We start from the raw sequence: 23,542 nt of genomic DNA on the forward strand, positions 1-23,542 counted from the left end.
AAAGTGGGAGCACACGACAACGCCCATACAGTCATCGATGTAGCAGAGGAAAAGGTGGGGGGTAGTGCCAGTGTAGCTGCGGAAGATGAACTGTTCCACATATCCTATGAAGAGGCAGGCATAGCTGGGGCCCATGCAGGTGCCCATGGCTACTCCTTTGGTTTGGAGGAAGTGGGAGGATTGGAAAGAGAAGTTGTTCAGGGTGAGGACCAGTTCAGTCAGTCGAAGGAGGGTGTCAGTGGAAGGGTACTGGTTGGTACGGCGGGAAAGGAAGAAGCGGAGGGCTTTTAGTCCTTCGTGATGGGGAATGAAGGTGTACAGGGACTGGATGTCCATGGTGAAGATAAGGCGTTGGGGACCGGGGAAGCAAAAATCATGCAGGAGGTGGAGGGCGTGGGTGGTGTCCCGAACGTAGGTGGGGGGGTTCTTGGACTTAGTGTTGAAGCAAGTCATAGGATTAACAAGCTTATGGTTAAGTAACAATGGAGGGAGATGTTCAATTCCAGGATATAGTAGCATCAGTGCTACACTGACAGGAGGACTACAATGATGGCACGTTTTTGTGGAGTATTGGGCTTCATTATAAAGGCAAGAATGAGGGTTAAATTGTTCAGGTAGGTGGATCTGGGACTTACCAAAGTGATGGAACGTCAAAAGAGGAAAGGCTTAGGTATTTAGGTGAGGATGAGTGAGATTAAGAGGGAAGTGAGAAAGAATAAACTGACTGGACCTTGGTGAACCAGCCATTTGTGCTTGTTCAGGCTTTCAGATTATCACCTGGATAGCCCTTAGCCAACAAAATCTATTGAGCAAATTCTTGAAACATCCAGCACCTTTAGAGATCAGAGTTCATCCTGATGTTATTCCTGAATGTCTAGCTCTAACCTTCAAGACAGAACCTCTTGCTCTGGATTTGCCTCCATAGCCTCTCCATATTTACCCCATTGAATCCCTTCATCAGTATGGGTTGGAGGAAAAGAATGAGGACCAGAAGGCTTTGTTAATTTCATTTAATTCCCTGAAATTTCAGGAAAAGGTTTCAGATTAAAACCCTGTTATTTAGAGCACTGACACTACTTATATTGTAGTGGCTGACTTCAGTTAACTTCTAGCTGCTTGTGCTTTAAATAACAGAATCTATGCTGTATCACCATTGGAAAAAATATTGTAGAAATCTCAAGCAGAAAAGAAATGTGATCAGGACAAGCTCTTTAAGTTTCTCAAAACACTTAATAAGCAGACTTTTTTTCACCTTAGCCTTTGGAGACAGGGTCAGGGTCAGGGACAGCAGGCTAGGAAAGGAACACGTTGGGGAATAGCAATTCTGCACAGGAGACACTAACCCCATCCCTTCCCCCTCCCCCCACCACTGATGGACTAATGATAAAAGTAAAAAGTAATTACCTTGGGACAAACGACATGAATGGGTGATGTCCAGTTCATTAACAGAGCACTGTGACCCTCCAATTGGTTCAATTGTCACTATGCCATTGTGATTGTGAATGACACAGTGCTCTGAGTCCACCCAAGGACCCTGAAGAACTGAAGTAAAGACAACCATTATACATTTTGTTCCAGTGAAATGTTTTGCATTGTATTGCAAGAGTTATTAGATTTTAATTAATTTTTTATCCAATTAAAATTGCACAATTGGTCATTTACAGGGGTTGTGTCTCCATTAGCTAAACTAAAGCCTGTGAATTTCTTTCTAATCCCTTGCCCTGAGTCCAGACTGGTAGAGGAAGTAGTAGTAATATCTTCTGTTTTGAAAGGAATCCGGATATAGCAGTAAATTTGAGCCTAAACGTATATTTATGTTATTTTGTTTTTAATTTGACATAGCACTAAATGAAATGTAAGACACAGAAATAAGCCAGCACAACTGGTCTATACCAGTGTCGGTGTTTCATATGATCCTCCTCCCACACCTTCCTATTTAACTCCATCAGTAAATCCCTTTATTCCTTTTTCCCTTTTGTCTTCATCTAGCTCTTCCTTAAATGCATGTGTATGATTCATCCCAAATTCTCATTGTGGTATCAAATTCCATATTTTAATCATTCTACAAATAAAGAAGTTTATCCTGAACACTCTACAGCATTGATTACTGAATATCTGACATTTATGGCCTGTCCACAAGTGCATTTTAGTTTTTGTCTACATCTACTGCATCACACATTTTCAGAAACTAAATTTTTATTATTTGTTGTGCACTTACCAATGTCTTGTTCTGTTTCGGCATCAATTCTCCCAATGGTTGTTGTTCCTTCCTAAAGCCAAACGACACTTAAATCAACTGCATATCCTTATTAAGCACACAAACCTCACAAAATACACCAGGAGAACAACCAAAGCTCTATTCAAGATCAGTGGCATCGTTTGGCATGTGTATATAGACATAATGCTTGAGAGACAGCAAAGCCCTGGCATATACGTGTTAATGTTTGACATGAAAATATCGCTTCAAGTCAGATTCCAACTGCATTGAAAGCAAATTCAATTCTCAATAATATAAAACATGTAAAAATTGCCATTAGATCTCAAATCAGAGCTTCATAAATAATATTTCAAAATTTTAGTTCAAAAGACACTCCACAGCAGTTGGTGCGATAACGGTTTCTTTACTATAAGCTACACCACAACAAAAGAAACATAGCCAACACAACAATGGCTCTTGTGGTTACAGGGTATCTTACTAAACATCATAGGAAAATAGAATGAAGTTGATTGTTAAATAACAAGGAACCATAGTTAGATATTAATTATCTTGTCCTTCGCCCTCACATTCGGATTGTGAAAGTTGCAATCTTGAATGTACTTTCTGAAAAATGATAAAAACTGAATTGATGGTAACTTGCAAAGGGAATTTGGATGCTTCCATATAAAAGTGCTATTATAGGGAATGCACAGGATAACAGGAATAATTTGACAGTTCTTTCAAAAACCAGCATAGGCACATGGACTGAATGGCTTCCTTCTCTGCTAAATATATAATAATATGAACTACTATGGATACTGAAATGGTAAAATTAAAGCCCAATATTCTGAATATTTGCCCTGGGGATCACCTGTGATGTCTCCAAATGTTGGGCGCCTTGCCACAACACTGCTGCCAACAGAAAACAAAACAAGGCAGTTGGGAAATTGCTTGTAATGCAGGAAGCCACAGAGTATGGCAAGAGCACTTTGAGATTTGTCAAATGGAGATTACTTTATTGATAGTGTAAACATTAATAATAGCAGCACTGCACCATTTAACTGATATTAGAAGTTATTCTTCTCTAAAAAGAAACAAAGGTGTTGACTAATCACAGCAATCAGTTTCACTTTAACAGGCACGACACATACAAGGACAACTGATCAGAAATAGTCTTCTTACTTACAGCTCAGCAAGTCCAATAGACAGATAAAGAAGTCAAACAGAAGAAGAGAAAAAGAAAGGTAATTTAAAGATTGAAAAATGTAGTGGGAACGCAATCTTCTCTTCAAAAGTACTTATCAGCTAAACCTCCAACCTCTCTTCATCGCAGCCTGGCTCCCTTTCTACACTTTTAATAATATTTCGATGATCATTGCTCTTCTGAATCTTCATCTTTTTTCCATCTAAACTTCAAAATATATGAAAGAAGAGTGTATTGAAACAAACTCACTGCACAATCCTCTTCTTTCATTCATTATTCCTCTAAACTAGAAAACATTTTTGGAAAATAAATTTCAAAGTTCATGAATTATTGTTTCATAATAAATTATTCATAGCTTCTATTTTAGATCTTCTGAGTTGGAAAGTTATGCCCAATCTGGAAGACTTCAGACACTCAGGTAGAAATTCTGTGGGATTTTTACAGCAGCCTGCATTTAAGATGTTAACAATAGGGAAAGAAATAGGCAATTCTCGTCCCAGTATAAATTCATTATCATTAACACAATTGTGGATTTCATTGGTGTCAAGTATCAAAAGTGGATTAAAGAAAACATGAATTGATGCCCACGTAAACCTGGTTAACACTAATTGCTACACTATGGACGAATTTAATCAGCAAATTGACCTGATTTTATCCAAAAGAAAAGATATCATAAAGTGCCATGGTACCTGCAGTCACAGAGCTGTCTGCCAGAGAAAGCCAGAACAGCTTCATCCTGGCATACTTTATTTGACAAAGATAGTTATAATTATAAGCTTTTTTAAATCAAGGTGTCCGTGTAATCTCCCGTAAAACTTCTTTCCTTCAGTTATTCAACTAAATATCAGATTTATAGTCTTTCCTTGATGGCTCATTCCATTTACCAGAATAAAACTGATCCAGGTCAACAGCAGAATCTCACAAAGCATATACTATGACAATAAGCAGATATAGAAACTCATTTAATTGATCACATAAACAGATAAAATATGAAATAGAAGACAGAAGCAGCCTCTTAAAGCTGGTTCACCATTCAATAAGAGCATGGCTGATCGAAATGTATTTCGAATTCCATATTCCCATCTGTCTTGATAACCTTTGATTCCCCTTCCTAACAATAATCTATTTACCTGCATCTTAAAATGACCCTTCTGGGACTGCCTTCTGAGGTAGAGAGTTCTAAACATTCACAGTTCTTAGAGAAAAGATTTCTCCTCATGTTTGCACTGGAAGGGCAATCGCAAACTTTAAACTAATGTTACCCGAAACATCCTTTCCACATCCACCTTGTCCAAACTGTAGGGCTGGCTGTACATTAGAACTGAACTCAACCATGCAAATTGCTGAGTTCATAAGTTTAATGAATATAGAGAATGGTGTCATGTCTAGATTGTCAATGACATACTGATGTGGTCCAAACGCATACAAATTCCTTAGTGGCACACTTTTAATCAGCTAGCAATGTTAAACAAACACATAAACAGAGCACTACCATTGCTATGCAAGTAAAAACCTGTCTCAGAATTGGTTGTCATAATTTGCTGAACCATTGGCCAATTCATGTTGCGTAGAACCAGATGTCTGGTAGAGTGTAAAGGGACATCAGTGTGTGCATCTTGGGCACCTTATACATACATGGACTTAGTGAACCATGAGGATAATTCCCAGGAAGGTGCTTATTCTTCCACAAGTTTAACAGGTATTCGAACTTGCTTTTGAACAAGACTGTGCAGTTACAGCACTTCCCTGCAGCTGTTTGCAATGGCATACAATGGACAGACGTCAGAATTCTCATCTTTAAAAAGTGCTTTTCAGGCAATGGTCAATGGATTCTTGATACACAAGGGAGTGAAATGTAATGTCTGCAGCTGGGAATTTGAATAATTATATCAACCATGATGCAAGTGTATATGTAATAGGATAGTAATTGAAGGGTCCAGAATTCTTAAAACACATCCAGGATATCTTTTAAATCCAATACTCAGAATGCCCTACAAGGAAGGAGGTGTCCATGGACTTAATTATAGTTACAAAGTTGACAAGTGGTTGAAGTATCAGTGGGGGGTAATATTTTGCAGACAACGATCATAGCTTTGTTAGATTCAAGATCATTTTGGAAAAGGTCAAAGATGTGCCTGAAGCCAAAGTTCTAAACTGGGGGAAAGCTGGTTTTAATAAGATCAGAAATGATTTGGTCAGAGTGAACCAGGTTCAGATACTTTCAGATAAATCTGTCACAGAACAGTGGGATGCAGTCAAGGAGGAAGTATGGATGGTAAAGGGCAAACATGTTTCAACAGAGATAATGGGTGAGCCCACTAAATCCTGCGAACCCATGATCTCAATACAGCATTGGGTTAAGAAAGAAAGAAGCTTATGGCAGATATTGAGGGCTCAAAACAGCAGGAACCCTACAGGAGTAAAGAATGTGCAAGAGGAAACTAAAAAAGGGAAATTAGGAGAACTACAAGGGGAGTACTGGCAAGTAAAATAAAGGAAAATCCTAAGTTATTTTACAGGTACCTTAAGGGTAAAAGGATAAAGAAGGGATGAGTAGGACTCATCAAGGACCACGGTGGTAATTTGTGAATGGAGCCAGAGGATGTTGGTAGAGATTGTGTTCCCACATATATGCCGTATTTGATCATAGTTAATCTGTGGCTTAACACCATAAACCTGCCTTTGGCCCATATCCCTTAATACTTTTATCTTACAAAAATTTATCACAGATTTAAAATCAACAACCGATCCTGCAACCACTGCAGGAAAATGCGGAAAAGAGTTCCAAATCTCTAGTACACTGTGAGTGAAGTTTAACCAAACATCTCTCCTGAATGATCTGGCCCCAATTCCCACACTGTGCTGCCTAGTTCTGGAATCTCCTTAACCTTCTAAATTCTACAGAAAACAGGCCTAACTTGTAGAACCTCTTCTCATAACTTAACCCCTGAAGTCTGTGTATCATACCTGTAAACTTATACTGTACCCCCTTCCAAGGCCATAATATCTTTCCTAATTTATGATGCCCACATCTGCTCATAGTACTCCAAGTGGAGTATAACCAGGATTTTTTTCCATAGCTGCAGCATAATTTCTGCATCTTTCTACTCCAATCCTCTAGATATAAAGACCTTAATTCCATTAGCATCCCTGATAATTTTCTGCACTTGATTGTAACATTTTAATGATCTATGCACATGAATCTCCAAGAATCTTTGGAGATCCATTGTATTCAACTTCACGCCATCTAGAAAGTACCATCATCTATCCTTTCTCATTCCAAAATGGATAATTTCACACTTGCAACATAAAGCTCTGTCTACCACAGTTTCATCTAGTCATTTGGTCTCTAAATATCTCTTTGTAATGTTTTGCCATCATCATCTACAATGCCATTAAACTTTGTGTCATCAGCAAAAATGGATAGATGACTTTCTATGCCATTATCCAAGTCATTAATAAATAATGTGAATAATTGAGGATCTAGCGCAGATCCTTGTGCACACCACTGGATACATCCTGCCAATTTGACTACCACGCTCAGATCTTGAAGATACTTCCACTAGCATCCTTTATATTGCAACAACTGCTGACATTGAAAACCCTGTCAGGGTCCTTTTAAAGAGAGTTCCTTCATTGCTCATTTAGGTGCATTGTTCTACCTATCCTTTCCGAATGGTCAAGGAACCAGTCTGTGTATTGCTCACAACAGAATTAGTTTTACTGTATCTGCATTGATATGGTATTTTCTATTTACAGTCATTGAGTCAAACAGCATGGAAACAAGACCCTATGGTCCAACTCATCTGCACCGACCAGTCATCCCAATCTGACCTAGCCCCATTTTCCAACATTTAGCCCATCTCTCTAAACCTTTCCTATTCATATACTGATCCAGATGCCTTTTAATTATAAAAGCCTCCACTACTTCCTCGAGCAGCTTGTTTCATACATGCATCATCCTGTGAGAGAAAAAAATTATCCCTCAGGTCCTTTTTAAATCTTTTCCCTCTCACCTTAAAGCTGCGCCCTCTTGTCTTGGACTCCCCCCACCCCAGGAAAAAGACTTTGGCTGTTCACCCTATCCTTGCCCCTCATGGTTTTATAGATCTCTATAAGGTCTATCTTCAGCTTCCAATGCTCCAGGGAAAAAAAAGCCCCAGCCTATTCAGCCTCTCCCTATAATTCAAACCCTCCTGTTGCAGTAGCATTCTTGTAAATCTTTTCTGTACCCTCTCATGTTTAACAACATCATTCCTATAGAAGGGCGATCAGAATTGTATGCAGTATTCTAAAAGTGGCCTCACCAATGTCTTTTACAACATGACATCCCAACTCCTACACTCAATGTTCTGAGCAATGAAGGCAAGCATACCAAAGACCTTCTTTCACCACCCTGGCTACATGCATCTCCACTTTCAAGGACCTATGCACCTACACCCCTTCTTTTCTTTGTTTGGCATCATTTAACTGTGTAAGTCCTGCATTGGTTTGCCTGACCCAAAATGCAACCCCTCACATTTATCTAAATTAAACTCCATCTGCCACTCCTCAGCCCATTGGCTCATCTGATCAAAGTGTCAGTGTACTCCGAGATAATCTTCTTCACTGTCTACTACACCACCCATTTTGGTGTCATCTGCAAACTTACTAACTATACCTCCTATATTCATATCCAAATCATTTATATAAATGACGTAAAGCAGTATTCCCAGCACTGATCACTGCTGGTCACAAGCCCCCAGTTCGAAAAGCAATCCTCTACAACCACACACTGTCTCCTACCTTCAAGCCAATTTTGTATCCAATTGGCTAGCTCCATCTGGATGCCATATGATCTAACTTTACTCACCAGTCTACCATGCAGAATCTTATTAAATGCTTTGCTGAAAGTCACATAGACACTACGGCTCTACCTTCATCAATCTTCTTTGTCACCTCTTTAAAAAACTCAATCAAGTTAGAGACTCGATTTCCCACGCACAAAGCCATGTTGACTATCAGTCTTTGCCTTTCCCATTGCATGTAAGCCTTGTCACTCAAAACCCCTCCAACAGTTACCCACCTCTGATGTAAGGCTCACCAGTCTATAGTTCCCTGGCTTTTCTTTACCATCGTTCTTAAATAATGGTACGATATTACAGGTGCAACATGACATTCCCAACTCCTGTACTCAATGATCTGATGAATGAAGGCAAACATACCAAAGGCCATCCTTCATCACTCTGGCTACCTGAACCTCCACTCTCAACAACCTATGCACCTACAATATTCCGGCTGTCGACGATACAAACTCTCAGCAAGGGACCCAGCTTCCCACAAAGTTCTGCGAAACACCTGATCAGGTCTCAATGATTTATCAAACGTTATGCATTTTAAGAACTTCTCTTCTGTAATATGAACTCTTTTCAAGGCATCACTGTTTATTTCCCCAAGTTCCCTAGCTTCCATACTCTGCACCATATTAAATACTGATGCCATATTTGCTTAGCAACTCACGCAATTCCTGTGGCACCAACCTCAGACAATATTCATCTTTTAAGTCTATACTTGGCATATGACTTGTTCTTTTTCTTGATCACAGCCTCAATTTTTCCAGTAATCCAGCATTCCTACACCAACCAGCCTTGCCCTTCACACTAACAGGAAGATACTGTCTCTGAACTTTTGTTATCGCATTGTTAAAGGCCTCTCACTTCTCAATCATCCCTTTACTAACAAATAGCCTCCATGAATCAACTTTTGAATGTATCATTCAAAATTGGCCTTACCTCAATTTAGAACTTTAACTTTTAGAACAGGTCTATCCATTTTCATAACTATTTTAAAACTAATAGAAATATGATCACTTGCCCTGCTTTATTTCCCAACAGCAGGTCAACCTTTTACAGTCAGTCATAGAGATGTACAGCATGGAAATGGACCCTTCGGTCCAACCCATCCATGCCGACCAGATATTCCAACCCAATCTAGTCCCACCTGCCAGCACCCGGCCCATGTCCCTCCAAACCATTCCTATTTATATACCCAGCCACTTAAATGTTGCAATTGTACCAGCCTCCACCACATCCTCTGGTAGCTCATTCTATACACGTACCACCCTCTGCGTGAAAACATTGCTCCTTAGGTCTCTTTTATATTTTTCCCCTCTCACACTAAACCTATGCCCTCTAGTTATGGAATCCCCGACGCCAGGGAAAAGACTTTGTCTATTTATCCTATCCATGCCCCTCATAATTTTGTAAAACTCTATAAGGTCACCCCTCAGCCTCCGACACTCCAGGGAAAACAGCCCCAGCCTGTTCAGCCTCTCCCTGTAGCTCAGATCCTCCAACCCTGGCAACATCCTTGTAAATCTTTTCTGAACCCTTTCATGTTTCACAACATCTTTCCGATAGTAAGGAGACCAGAATTGCACACAATATTCCAACAGTGGCCAAACCAATGTCCTGTACAGCTGCAACATGACCTCTCAACTCCTGTACTCAATACTCTGACCAATAAAGGAAAGCATACCAAAAGCCTTCTGCACTATCCTATCCACCTGCGACTCCACTTTCAAGGAGTTATAAACCTGCACACCAAGGTCTCTTTGTTCAGCAACACTCCCACGGACCTTACCATTAAATATATAAGTCCTGCTAAGGTTTGCTTTCCCAAAACGCAGCCCCTCGCATTTATCTGAATTAAACTCCATCTGCCACTTCTCTGCCCATTGGCCCAGATCCTGTTGTAATCTGAGGTAACCCTCTTCGCTGTCCACTACACCTCCAATTTTGGTGTCATCTGCAAACTTACTAACTGTGCCTCTTACAATCGCATCCAAATCATTTATGTAAATGACAAAAAGTAGAGGACCCAGCACCGATCCTTGTGGCACTCCACTGGTCACATGCCTCCAAACTGAAAAACAACCCTCCACCACCACCAGCTGCCTACCTCTCTTACCCTTCCTGGAGTTAACCCATCTATGTGACTGTATCCGAAACTTTCCCCCCTTCCTATAGCTGCCATCCACCACATACTGTCGCTGTTGCAAATTCCTCATCGCTTCTACCTGTCTCTCCAACCGATCCACTCGATCTGATAATATTCACATCCAACAGCATTTATGGCAGATATAATCTGCAGTAACCCTTAAATTCTCTTTAAACTCCCACATCTGACAAGAAGTACCTATCACTACAAAGGCCATTTTTGATCCTTCACAATCTACAGACCCAGAAAATAACACCATCTTATTCCTCTACAAACACTGCCCCAGGTTAAATTACTAGCTATGGGCTATAAAGTTTAATCAAGAGACTTATCTCCAAAAAGATATAATCAAGATAGACTCCAAACCCTTGACGCTAAGACAGTCTCAGTCTATGTTAACTAAAATATTTCAGATTTCCTTTCATATTTGCTTTTGAATTTCCCATTGACTACTAGCAAGCTTATAATACAATCCTAAAAAGGTGATCATAACTTTCTTATTTCTCAGTTCAACCTGTATAATGTCACTGGACAATCTCCGAGAAATATCTTCCCTTGTAGCCATTATGTTATCCCTAACTAAAAACACCACTCCCCCACTATCTTTCTCCCTCGATACCTCAAAACATTAAGCTGCCAGTCCTAGTCACCCGAGCCACATTTCTGTATAGGCCAAAATATCCTAGTCCCGTCTTTCCAACCATGCCCTAAGTTCATCTGCCCTATCTGTCAGTCCCTTTGCAATTAAGTAAATGCATTTTAATTTATCAATCTTACCTTGCACTCTGCCAAGCATTTGTCTGTCTTGACTATTTGACTTGCTCCCCTTATCTACTGCACCAATCTCAGCTTTTTCTCATGACAATAAAACTTAACTCTAATTCTCATACTAATTCTTTTCTCGCTATCGCTTTGCTCCCATTCCCAATCCTTACTAGTTTAAAGTCTCCTGAGTAACACTAACAAATCACGCCGCAAGGGTCTTGGTCCTCTTCCAGTTCAGGTAGAATATATCTCTCTTATAGAGGTCATTTCTACCCTTGAAGAGATGGTCCAAAAATGTGAATCCTTGCTCCTCAGTTCCTCAGCCATATCTGCTCTATACTCCTATTCATAATCTCACCAGCATATGGCACCGGTAGTAGTCTATTTTTTAACCTCTTGTCTAGTTTCTTATAATGTCTCCGTAGAATCTCATTCCTTTCCCTATCTGTGTCAACAGTACCAACATGCACAAGGATCTCCTGCTAGGCACTGTCCTCTTTCAGAATATTCTGCACCCTCTCCGAGGCATCTTGACCCTGCCAAGGGAGGCAACACACCATTCTGATGTCATGCTGACAGCCACATAAATATCTGTTTGTGCCCCAGACTCAAGAAGCTTCTATTATAATGATATAGCCCTCATTACAGCAGAGTCAGTCATGAAATCAGAAACCCTGGTTGACAGTGCTATACTCCCCTGAGAAACCCTCCCCCTACAGTATCCAAAGTGACATATCTGTTTGAGATGGTGGTTGTCACAGAAGATTCCTGCACCACCTAGCTACCTCTCCTACCATTACTAGTGGTCAACCATCTACCTAACTGTATCTGCAGTGTCTCCATCTTCCTGTAACTGCCATTCATCACACACCTTTGGTCTTGTAAACTCCTCATTGCCTCTAACTGCCGCTCTAACCAAAATCCATGCCATCCGATAGGATTTGCAGACATAGTCTCCAGGAACATTTAAATTCTCCCTGATCTCCCATGACTGACAGGAAGAGCACATCACCCTAGTAAAGGACTTTTCTGTTTGTTTAACAATTTACCCAGAAGTTATCTAAAAATAAACACGACACAATTTGTTAAAAAATGCAGCATGAGCACAGTCTTACCGTTCAAAAACACTGGTCTGAGATAACTTAGTACTAATCCACATTAAATGTCAATCAAGAGATAGTTCACAGTATAAACATTTTTTAAAAATGCACTCGCCTCACCTTACTATTATAGATTAAGATTTAGAATTTCTAAAAGTCTTAAAGTCAGACATTTAGCTGATTTATCTGAAGAACTGGGAAAAATTAACATCCATTTCACAAACAATTATTCACATAAAAATCAACCTGCAATTTGTACTGTGAGCTATTCTGTACATTGCAAAAGACCATAAGATAATACTTTGTTGTTAGATTCACTGAAATAACATCTTAGACTTAATTTTCCGATCTCTTTTATGGAGTTGCTGCCTTTGCACAGTGTGTTAAATTTAATGACAAAATAAAATGAAGCCCAGTATATGGTCAAAGAATCCTGATCGTAGAATAATGATGCCACAGTGTTGAAGCAGGCCATTCTACCCATCGCGTCCACACCAACCCTCCGAAAAGCATACCACCCAGAACCACCCTTCACTTTATCCTTGGGACTCTGCATTTCCCATGGCCAATCTATCCAGCCTGCGCATCTTTGGATTGTGGAAGGAAACTGGAGCACAGAGAGGAAACCCATGCAAACATGGGGAGAATATGCAAACTCTACATAGACAGTCGCCGAAGGGTGGAATCAAACCCAAATCCCTGGTGCTGTGAGGCAACAGTTCAACCCACTGAGCCACCATGCTGGCCCATATATAATATGCTTTATGATAGTAATTGTCGATCAAATTCTTGCCAGAGTTTTGTTCCTCCAGGTAGAGAATAGTTGTTGGAGATTGTTAAACACAATGTTAAATACCAACACTATTTTTTTCCACATCCTTTGCTCTCCACCTTTTCTCTTTCTGTAACTGATTTCACTCTATTTTTCCCCCCTTTCCTTTTCCATCACCACTCTGTTTGAAATAACTCCATAGAGGCTGGTATCCCACCACTAAGTCACTTTTTATTTCCACTTGGAGAGTCCTTGTTACTGATCCAGCTCCCTTGGAGACAACTCTCAGAGTGAACAAAATGTCTGACACACCTATTGATTAGATTAGATTCCCTACAGTGTGGAAACAGGCCCTTCAGCCCAATTAGTCCACACTGACCCTCCGAAGAGTAACCCACCCAGACCCATTTCCCTCTGACGATGGGCAATTTAGCATGGTCAATTCACCTGACCTGCACATCTTTGGACTGTGGGAGAAAACTGAAGCACCCAGAGGAAACCCACACAGACACGGGGAAAATGTGCAAACTCCATACAGGCAGTCGCCTGAAGCTTGAATCGAACCTGGGACCTTGAGGCAGCAGTGCTAACCACTGAGCCAGCATGCTGCCTATACTCACATGTCATCCAAGGCTCCCTGATTGAACCAGATCAACAGCCCCAATTAGGGAACTCATATTTGATGAAGTCCACTTGCTGACCTTGTCGTGATCATTACATTCAGGTTTAGATTTAGCTCAGTATACTTTAGATTTTGCAATCTAAATCTTATTGGTTATCAAACAGAGTATTTGTTCTGACATTCGCCAAGTTCCTAAGATGCTTCATTGGAGAAGCTTCCCATTGGTGGAAGGATTAAAAACAAAAGGGCAGGACTGAAGTTAACTGACAAAAGAATCAACGGAGATGAGGAGAAATATTTTCACGCAGAGTATGGTTAGGATCTGTAATGCACTGCATGGGTGTGTGTGGAGACTGGTTTAATCGAGACCTTCAAGAGGCAATTGGAATATTATCTGAAAAGGAAATATTTACAGGGAGAGGATGGGGGTGAGGCTCTAGGTCAATTTAGCCAATAGAGAGCATGTGCAGATCAAATGGGCTGAATAGCCTCCCTCTGTGCTGTAACAATGTGTTGGGTTTATATAATCTCCTGAAGGCAATGCACTAATAATTAAGGGGTAATTATCAAATCTGTAATTCAAAGCGTTGCAGTGTTTTCTTTACATGAAATGAGTCCATCTATGGAGCTAAAACCTTTGCTGAATTAGAACACTCTTTACATCCCTCAGTCTTTACCTTCTTTTACAATATGCTGCTTTCAAAAAAAACAAACGCTTGCAGTCAGCTAATTATTAGTTCTCAATTGACCAGTCTTACACTTTATTCTTCTCAAATTGTTAGTCCTCCTCACTGTGAACCTTAGCCATTTAGCTAATGGAGTCTCAGGAAAATGTAGCAAACCGTTTCTCTATGGAGTGGTAAGTCCCCAATTTTATAATTATTCACAGCTAGGAAGACTATTGAGGCAAGACAGCACAAAATAAGTCCATGAAAACGGAAAATGTCCACTTGCATGTCCATTGACTAATCAATAGTAGCATAAGCATAGAAGCAGGTAACCTACTAATCAGGAGAACTTGTACAGATATCTCTGAAAAAGACAGACAAGGCCAGAAAATATTAGCAGATGAATCCATGTAATTTTAAAGGAATTAAATGAATACTATATCAACTTCAAAAACATTTTAAAACTTACCCTAAGATGGTAGAGAGCAACACCTGTACTTAATATATCCTCATCCACTGCTATTAAATGAGGTAACTGGGAGGCAACAATCACTCCTGCTTTTCCTCGGTTTATATCCACATAGTACTCCTCCATGATTGCTTTTGTGTCTTTCCATCTGTCTGTCCAATCTTTGGCAAGTTGGTCTATCTGAGAAAGATCACAGCAATTCAGGCAATCTGCTTTAATTCTAAGTTAGACTTCACATTCATGCACTGAAGTCTGTATTGCATATCAATGGTTTTATCACACAAAGAGAGACAACAACAACGCAGTTTCATCTAATCTACAACTATCATTATGATACAGCATTATGAAGTATTTTGTGTAATAAATAGGAAGATATTTAGGCCATCTGCCTACTCCTTTAGCACCTTAACATTTTACTTATGCCTCAAATGGTAAGAGCTGTAGAGTCATTTACAGCACAGGAATGTTCATTCAGCGCATTGAGTTCATGCCTGCTGGCTGTGGAACAATCAAGTCATTCCCATTCCTACACCCAACTATCACTACAGCCCCGAGAATTTATTTCCTTCAAGTGTCCATCCAATTTCCTTTCAAAATCAGTGATCATCTCCATCCCCCACGTCATTAACATTTACTGGGTACGTATCAAGAGAACGTTGCCAATGAAATTCAAAAACAAAGGTTCACAGTTTAAAAACCACTGGTCACCAATTTGAGAGCGAGAGATGTGGTGGTGTCTCTGGAACACGCTTCCTCAAAATATTTGGGGCTGAATCTTGGGTTTTCTTGGCTGACTGTTGTGTCATCTTTTTTGGAAGATTTCTTACCAAAATGTCCAGTGCATTTTCTTATCGTATCTGACCAATCCGCCTCATTAACTAACTACTCCATTCTTATGGTATCCCTTACATCAATTCTAGCCTCATTTACCACACACTGTTCATATAACACTCCACTCAATAGACATCACTAAAATATCAGCATCCTTTGTGCCCACACCATTTTCAAAAGCCCATGGTGCACCTGGACAAGCATCATCAGCCTGGCACATCCCTGGCCTATGACCTGGACATGGCAGACTAGGGGAGACTTGGCACCGTGCTTTGCGAGCACAATCATGGAGGTCATACCGGACATCCTCTTCACCAAGGACCAGCAGCACAGACTACAACAGCGAACCATGCCAGTCTAATCCAAAGTTGACACCCAAGTTAGAGCACTCTTAGGTATCTACTGGAATGCACAGCAATATAGGAAGAGGTCAATAACCTCCTGCACTCCACTAGTGTAAAGTGCCACCACCTTCTCTCTCATATTTTGAACTCACTGTACCTCTGCTATTGCACCCACACCCCACGAAGGCTCATTCTCTACCATAAGAAGAGAAGAAATAAGAACAGGAATAGGTTGTCAGACCTAGCTCTGCCATTAAATAGGATCATGGCTAATCTAACATTCCTGAATTTGACTTTTCAGCATTTGTCCCCATAATCCTTCGTTCCCCTACTGATCGAGAATCTATCTATCTCAGCCTTACACGAAGAAAGAGAGAGAGAGAGAACAACATTTATGCAAATAAAGGGTACATAATGGTATGCCAGAAAAGCAGGACCGTAATTGGGAGAAAATGGGTTGACTATTGGGTTCACATTACAGAACAGGAAATTCAGGAGGTCTTAAACAATAGTCTAGAACCTGAACTCTGATATCCCAGAACGTTGTGGGAAGTAAGGGAAGAAACTGTGAGATCCCTTGCAGAAAAATTTGCATCATCTATTACTACGGGCAAGGTCACTGATGACTGGAGGGTGGCTAATAGAGTCATAGAGTCAGAGATGTACAGCACGGAAACAGACCTTTTGGTCCAACTTAGTGGGCGGCACGGTGGCACAGTGGTTAGCACTGCTGCCTCACAGCGCCAGAGACCCGGGGTTGTGCTTCGGCGGGTCGGTGTGGACTTGTTGGGCCGAAGGGCCTGTTTCCACACTGTAAGTAATCTAATCTAATCGTCCATGCCGACCAGATATCCTAGTCTATTCTAGTCCCATTTGCCAACACTTGTCCCATATCCTTCGAAATATTGTACCTTTGCTTAAGAAAGGGTGTAAGGAGAAATCGGAAAACTGTAGACCTGCGATTCTGACTTCCATTGAGGGTAAATTGTCAGAGGTGATTATAAATGATAGGATTTATGGACATTTACAGAGACAAAAATTGATTTGGGATAGTCAGCATGGTTTTGTGCAAGGAAAATAGTGTCTCACAAACTTGATTGAGTTTTTGAAGAAGTTACCGAAAAGATAGATGACAACAGCAGTAGATGTTGTTTTTTTGGATTTTAGTAAAGCCTTCGACAAGGTTCCGCACGGTAGGCTAATTAATAAAGTTAGGGCACATGGGATTCAGGGTAAGTTTACCAATTGGATAATTGGCTTAATGGCAGGAGATAGAAAGCAGTGGTGGAGAGTTGCTATTTGGACTGGAGATCTGTCACCAGTGATGTTCCACAGGGATCAGTTCTGGGTCCTCTTTTGTTTTCATTTATATAAATGATTTGGATGAGAATGTAGAAGGCACGGTTAGAAAGTGCGTGGATGACACCAAAATTGGTGGCACAGTAGACAGTGAAGAAGGCTTTCTAAGATTACAAAGGATCTTCATAAAATGGGTCAATAGGCTGAAAAATGGCAGATGGCACTCAATCTCGATAGATGTGAATTACTGCATTTTGGTATAACAAACAGGAGTAGAGCTTGTATAATTAATGGTGGGGCCTTAGGTAATCTTGTAGAACAGAGGGAACTAGTAATTGTGTCACATATAGATAGGGTGGGTAAAAAGGCATTTGGCATAGTTGAGCATAGGAGTTGGGAAGTCATGTTGAGGTTGTATAGGACATTGATGAGGCCTCTTCTGGAATATTGTGTCCAGTTCTGGTCTCCCACTTGTAGGACGGATATTGTTAAGTTGGAAAGGGCTCAGAAGAGATTTACCAGGATGTTGCTGGGAATGGAAGGTATCAGTTATTTAAAAAAAGGCTAGACAGGCTGGGACATTTTTCACTGGATTGTAGGACATTGAGAGGTGACCTGATAGATGTTTATAAAATAATGAGAGGTATAGATAGAGTTAATGGTATTGTCTTATCCCGTGGATGGGTGATTTCAAGAATAGGAAGCATATTTTTAAGATGAGAGGAGAGAGATTTTAAAAAGACATGACAGGCAAATTTTATTTTAACAGAGAATGATTTGCATGGGGAATGAACTTCACGAGGTGGGAGATGTGGGCCCAGTTACAACATGTAAAAGACATTTGGAAAAGTACATGAATAAAAAATGTTCAAAGGGATATGGGCAAGCAGCAGGCAGGTGGGACTAGTTTAGTTTGGGATTATGTTCGGCATGGACTGGTTGGATTGAAAGGTCTGTTTCTATGCTGTATGACTATGAAAGCAGCACATGCCATTACAGGGTGTGGGGTGTGGTTTGGTTAAAAGACATGGAAGAAGGTGTTCAGGTTCTAAAATAATTGAACTCAATACAGAGACCAGAGTGCTGCAAGGTGACCAACAGAAAATAAAATGCTGTTCTTGCAGAGCTTCATTGGAGGCAGAGATGTTGGTCACAGAACAACTAAGAGCTCAGGGTCATTTTTACAGACAGGACGCAGGTGGTCCTTAAGGCAGTCACCCAGTTTGTGTTCCATCTCCCTAATGCAGAAACCACCATATTGTGAACTGTGAACACAGTAGACTAGATTGAGTTCAGGCAAAATTGCTGTTCATCTGGAAAGTATTTTTGGGGCTTTGGATAGTTAGGAGGGAGGAAGTAAATGGGCAGATGCCTTGGGATTTGGGAGGTATTAGGAGTGGACCAGTGTGTCCCGGAGGGAACAGGCGCTGCAGAATACTGACAAGGTAGGGGAGGCGTATATGTACTTGGTGGTGGCATTTTGCTGGAGCGGAAATGGGAACTTACGATTCTTTGGATGAGGATACTAGTGGGGTGGAAAGTGAGGATCGGGAGCCTATCATTATTGTGAGAGGGAAGAGGTCAGATACGGCAGAGGGTCCTGTCAACCATCATAGTGGGCAATCCTCAGTTGAGGGGAGAATGGTGGGGATTTCTGAGGCACCCTGGAGAAAGTGGCATTACCAGAAGGGATGTGACAGATGTAAAGAAACTGGGAGAATGGGATGGATATCTTCTGTTACATAGAGGGACCAAAATTGCTCACTGCACCCCATATGCGGTCTCACCAGCACCTTGTGCAGTAGCAGTAAGACTTCTCTCCCCGTATACTCCAACTGCTGTCAGGGCAGCACGGTGACTCAGTGGTTAACACTGCTGCCTCACAGCGCCAGGCAGCCGTGTTCGATTCCAGCCATGGTCAACTGTGTGGAGTTTGCACGTTCTCCCAGTGTCTGTGTGGGTTTCCTCCCACCATCCAAAGATGTATAAGTTAGGTGAATTGGCCATGCTAAATTGCCCATAGTGTTCAGGAATGTGAGAGTTAGGTGCATTAGTCAGGAGTAAAATATAGGATAGGGGAATGGGTTATTCTTCAGCAGGTTGGTGTGGACTTGTTCGGCTGAAGGGCTTGTTTCCATACTGTAGGGATTCTAATTATAATTCCAACACCCTTGAAATAAGGACCAATATTTCATTAGGAGAAGGTGAGGACTGCAGATGCTGGAGATCAGAATCGAGTGTGGTTCTGGAAAAGCACAGCAGGTCAGGCAGCATCCGAGGAGCAGGAAAATCGACGTTTCGGGCATGAGCCCTCATCAGGAATGAACCTTCATCAGCCCCTCATTCCTGAGGAACAGCTTATATCCAAAACGTCAATTCTCCTGCTCCTTGGATGCTGCCTAACCTGCTATGCTTTTCCAGAACCACACTCCCAGTGTTTCATTAGCCTTCCTGATTACCTGCTGTAAGTAAAAAATGAGGTCTGCAGATGCTGGAGATCACAGCTGAAAATGTGTTGCTGGTTAAAGCATAGCAGGTTAGGCAGCATCTCAGGAATAGGGAATTCGACTTTTCGAGCATAAGCCCTTCATCAGGAATGAGAGAGAGTAGCCAAGCAGGCTAAGATAAAAGGTAGGGAGGAGGGACTTGGGGGAGGGGCGATGGAGGTGGGATAGGTGGAAGGAGGTCAAGGTGAGGGTGATAGGCCGGAGTGGGGTGGGGACGGAGAGGTCAGTAAGGAGATTGCAGGTTAGGAGGGCGGTGCTGAGTTGAGGTAACCGACTGAGACAAGGTGGGGGGAGGGGAAATGAGGAAACTGGAGAAATCTGAATTCATACCTTGTGGTTGGAGGGTTCCCAGGCGGAAGATGAGGCGCTCCTCCTCCAGCCGTCGTGTTGTTATGTTCTGCCGGTGGAGAAGTCCAAGGACCTGCATGTCCTCGGTGGAGTGGGAGGGAGAGTTAAAGTGTTGAGCCACGGGGTGGTTGGGTTGGTTGGTCCGGGCGGCCCAGAGGTGTTCTCTGAAGCATTCCGCAAGTAAGCGGCCTGTCTCCCCAATATAGAGGAGGCCACCACCTTCCCCTGCAACCGCAGGAAATGTAAAACTTGCGCCCACACCTCCACACTCACTTCCCTCCAAGGTCCCAAGGGATCCTTCCATATCCGCCACAAGTTCACCTGTACCTCCACACACATCATCTATTGCATCCGCTGCACCCGATGTGGCCTCCTCTATATTGGGGAGACAGGCCGCTTACTTGCGGAACGCTTCAGAGAACACCTCTGGGACATCCGGACCAACCAACCCAACCACCCCGTGGCTCAACACTTTAACTCTCCCTCCCACTCCACCGAGGACATGCAGGTCCTTGGACTCCTCCACCGGCAGAACATAACAACACGACGGCTGGAGGAGGAGCGCCTCATCTTCCGCCTGGGAACCCTCCAACCACAAGGTATGAATTCAGATTTCTCCAGTTTCCTCATTTCCCCTCCCCCCACCTAGTCTCAGTCGGTTCCCTCAACTCAGCACCGCCCTCCTAACCTGCAATCTCCTTACTGACCTCTCCGCCCCCACCCCACTCCGGCCTATCACCCTCACCTTGACCTCCTTCCACCTATCCCACCTCCATCACCCCTCCCCCAAGTCCCTCCTCCCTACCTTTTATCTTAGCCTGCCTGGCTACTCTCTCTCATTCCTGATGAAGGGCTTATGCTCAAAACGTCGAATTCCCTATTCCTGAGATGCTGCCTAACCTGCTGTGCTTTAACCAGCAACACATTTTCAGCTGATTACCTGCTGTACATGTGTGCTAGTTTTCGGTATTTTGTGCAATTCACAAGCTATAATCCCCTTTAAGTGGCAATCACCTGCTGAGAGAGAAGATCATCTCACTGCTTGGCTGAAGCATAAAAGCTGATGCAAGATGCTCCCAACATCAAGATAGGCCTCTTGGGACTTCTCATTCAATTCTGTGTACATCTTACCATAGCTGCTCAGACCTCTAAGATTTGACCCTTAATTTTTCTAAGGCATAGTTAGACAGATTCTTGATAAAGCACAGCATTAAAAAGTCAACAGAGTTAGATAGAATTTAGTGTAATCAAATCAGCCATAATCTTATTGAATAATGGAGCAGGCTAAAAGGGTCAAATGGCCTATTTCTGCTGAGCTTCCACTCCTCCTTATTCTCCATTTAAATAAAACTCTTATTTTGTTCTCACTTCCAACATAAGCAACTTCACATTTTCCCACATTTTACTCCATTTGGCAACTTTTTTCTTTCCTTACTTAAGGTAAATGTATCTCAGTAAATTGTCTCTATCCTATCATAATTTATCTTTATCTATGTTTATGTTGTATCACTCTCACTATTGCCTGCAACATCTTCCCTCATTTGCCTTCACTCACCAGAATCCCTGACAGCACTAACCCTGCATTCCCTCTGTGCTGCTTACTCACTCACTCAGGACAACTGTCATATGCAACAATAGTAATAACTGAGTCCCCCACTTCCACTCCTTTAGTACCTGCCTTCTCTCACTATAGGGCAGAATGTGGGGGGACTGCTTGACATTCAACTCCTCACCCACAGCTCCTGACCCGAGGGACTGACTGATTGCATCCAAAATGAATTGCCCTTGAATTATTATGCCAGAGCCTTCTACGTGAAGACTATCACCTTGACCTGACTGAGGCCTGCTGACAACCATGACAAACTATTTAAACTTTCTATCAGTGTGCCTAAATGGCAAGTCAAGATAACACAGAGAATAGTCAAGATAATATCAGCCTGATATCTCTGGCTGAGGGGGCAAAACACAGCATGGAAAGGATGTTGTGTGCATCTAGGTAAGCTCAGAGTGACAGCAAGCAAACAGAGCACGAGCACAGCCTGGTCCAGTCCAGGAGCTGGTTGCATATCTCTGAGCTAACAGTGCCCTTGCAATGGCATGACAATGGATTGTACCAGTAATTATCAAAGTGCAGCACTGAAGTGCAGAAGCATCTTGTGAACAGATTGGAGATATACCATTACAGGTCAGATAGCAATATCTGTGGGCACGGAATGAATGTGGCTGACGTCCATGAAGTTGCCCTGAGATGTTGGTGTCTGGTATGGAGGCCCTTTGGAGCAACCAGTGAGCTGATGTCGCCAAGTATACAGTCCGACTTCCCTGTCAGGCTTTCTTCATGCCTGGCCTGATTAGCGTGTTTGGTAAGATGGGAAGCTGAATATTAATGAGGTGAGTTGCAGCATTAATAAAGCATTTCACAAGCTGTAATCCCCTTTAATTGGCAATCACCTGCTGAGAGAGAAAATCATCTCACTGCTTGGCTGAAGCATAAAAGTTGGTGCAAGATACTCCCAACATCAAGATAGGCCTTTTGGGACTTCTCATAGGATTCCCTATAAATCTTACCATAGCCCAAGCTGCTCAGACCTCCATAAGATCTGCCCTTTTTTTAAAAGAGGCACAGTTAGACAGATTCTTAATAAAGCAAGGGATTAAAAAGATAACAGGGTTAAACAAGAATGTAGTGTAATCAAATCAGCCATAATCTTATTGAGTAATGGAGCAGGCTGAAAGGCCTATTCCTGCAGCTAACTAACTTGCTTGTATATTTGTTACATAAAATAGATCTTTCTCATGTTCCTCTATTCTCTTGCCCAAAATATTCAATCTGTGCTCTCAAGTCTTTGGTACTATCTGCTAACAGGGACAATTCTTCCTCTTTTTGCATACTCCAACCTTGTCATTATGTCGACATTGCACAACCGTTCCCTCAACTCGCTGCTCCAAGAGAAATCCCAGCCTATAATCTAAGTTTGTAGCTCAAATTCCTCATCCTTGGTACCATCCTGGTAAATCTGCTCTACATGCTCTTACAGTAAACAGAACTGAATGAAATATTCTAAAATGCAGCCAGATCGGAACTTCATTATTGTTCAGCATAATCCCTCTGTGTTTGTGTTTAATAGTTTTTTGCAAAAACCCAAGATCCCTTAGGATTCACTAATAACTCTATATATCGTGCCCTAGCAGGAAGAGGGCAGAGAGAAGCAGGAAGGGCAGGGACAGCAGAGAACAGTGTGAGGGGGGAAGAGAGTAGAAAGCAGCACGAGAGGCACGGAGGGGTGTGTCGAACAAGGGGAGGAGAGAACAGTGAGAGACCAGAAAGTAGCATAAAAAGTGGAAAATGGATGTGAAAATTAGTGTCAGGGAAGCAGAATTTCCATACAGAGAAATGGCTGTGTCCACATTACAGACCACAAATTAGATAATTTCTGA

General features: G+C 41.9%; 1 protein-coding gene across 1 annotated transcript in view; it reads right to left on the minus strand.

Annotated features, from left to right (window-relative positions):
- The window catches only part of stard9 (StAR-related lipid transfer (START) domain containing 9), a gene marked incomplete at its 5' end in the record, with an annotated part of 264,669 nt that overhangs the window by 75,954 nt on the left and 165,173 nt on the right, over nt 1-23,542 (minus strand). Inside the window, 3 exons of the mRNA XM_060828639.1 lie at nt 1,405-1,542; nt 2,219-2,270; nt 14,776-14,955. Of these exons, the coding sequence (XP_060684622.1) occupies nt 1,405-1,542; nt 2,219-2,270; nt 14,776-14,955 (370 nt within the window). The remainder of the gene's footprint in view (nt 1-1,404; nt 1,543-2,218; nt 2,271-14,775; nt 14,956-23,542) is intronic.

This window comes from Hemiscyllium ocellatum, chromosome 8 (genome assembly GCF_020745735.1).
Source record: "Hemiscyllium ocellatum isolate sHemOce1 chromosome 8, sHemOce1.pat.X.cur, whole genome shotgun sequence".
NCBI lineage: Eukaryota > Metazoa > Chordata > Chondrichthyes > Orectolobiformes > Hemiscylliidae > Hemiscyllium > Hemiscyllium ocellatum.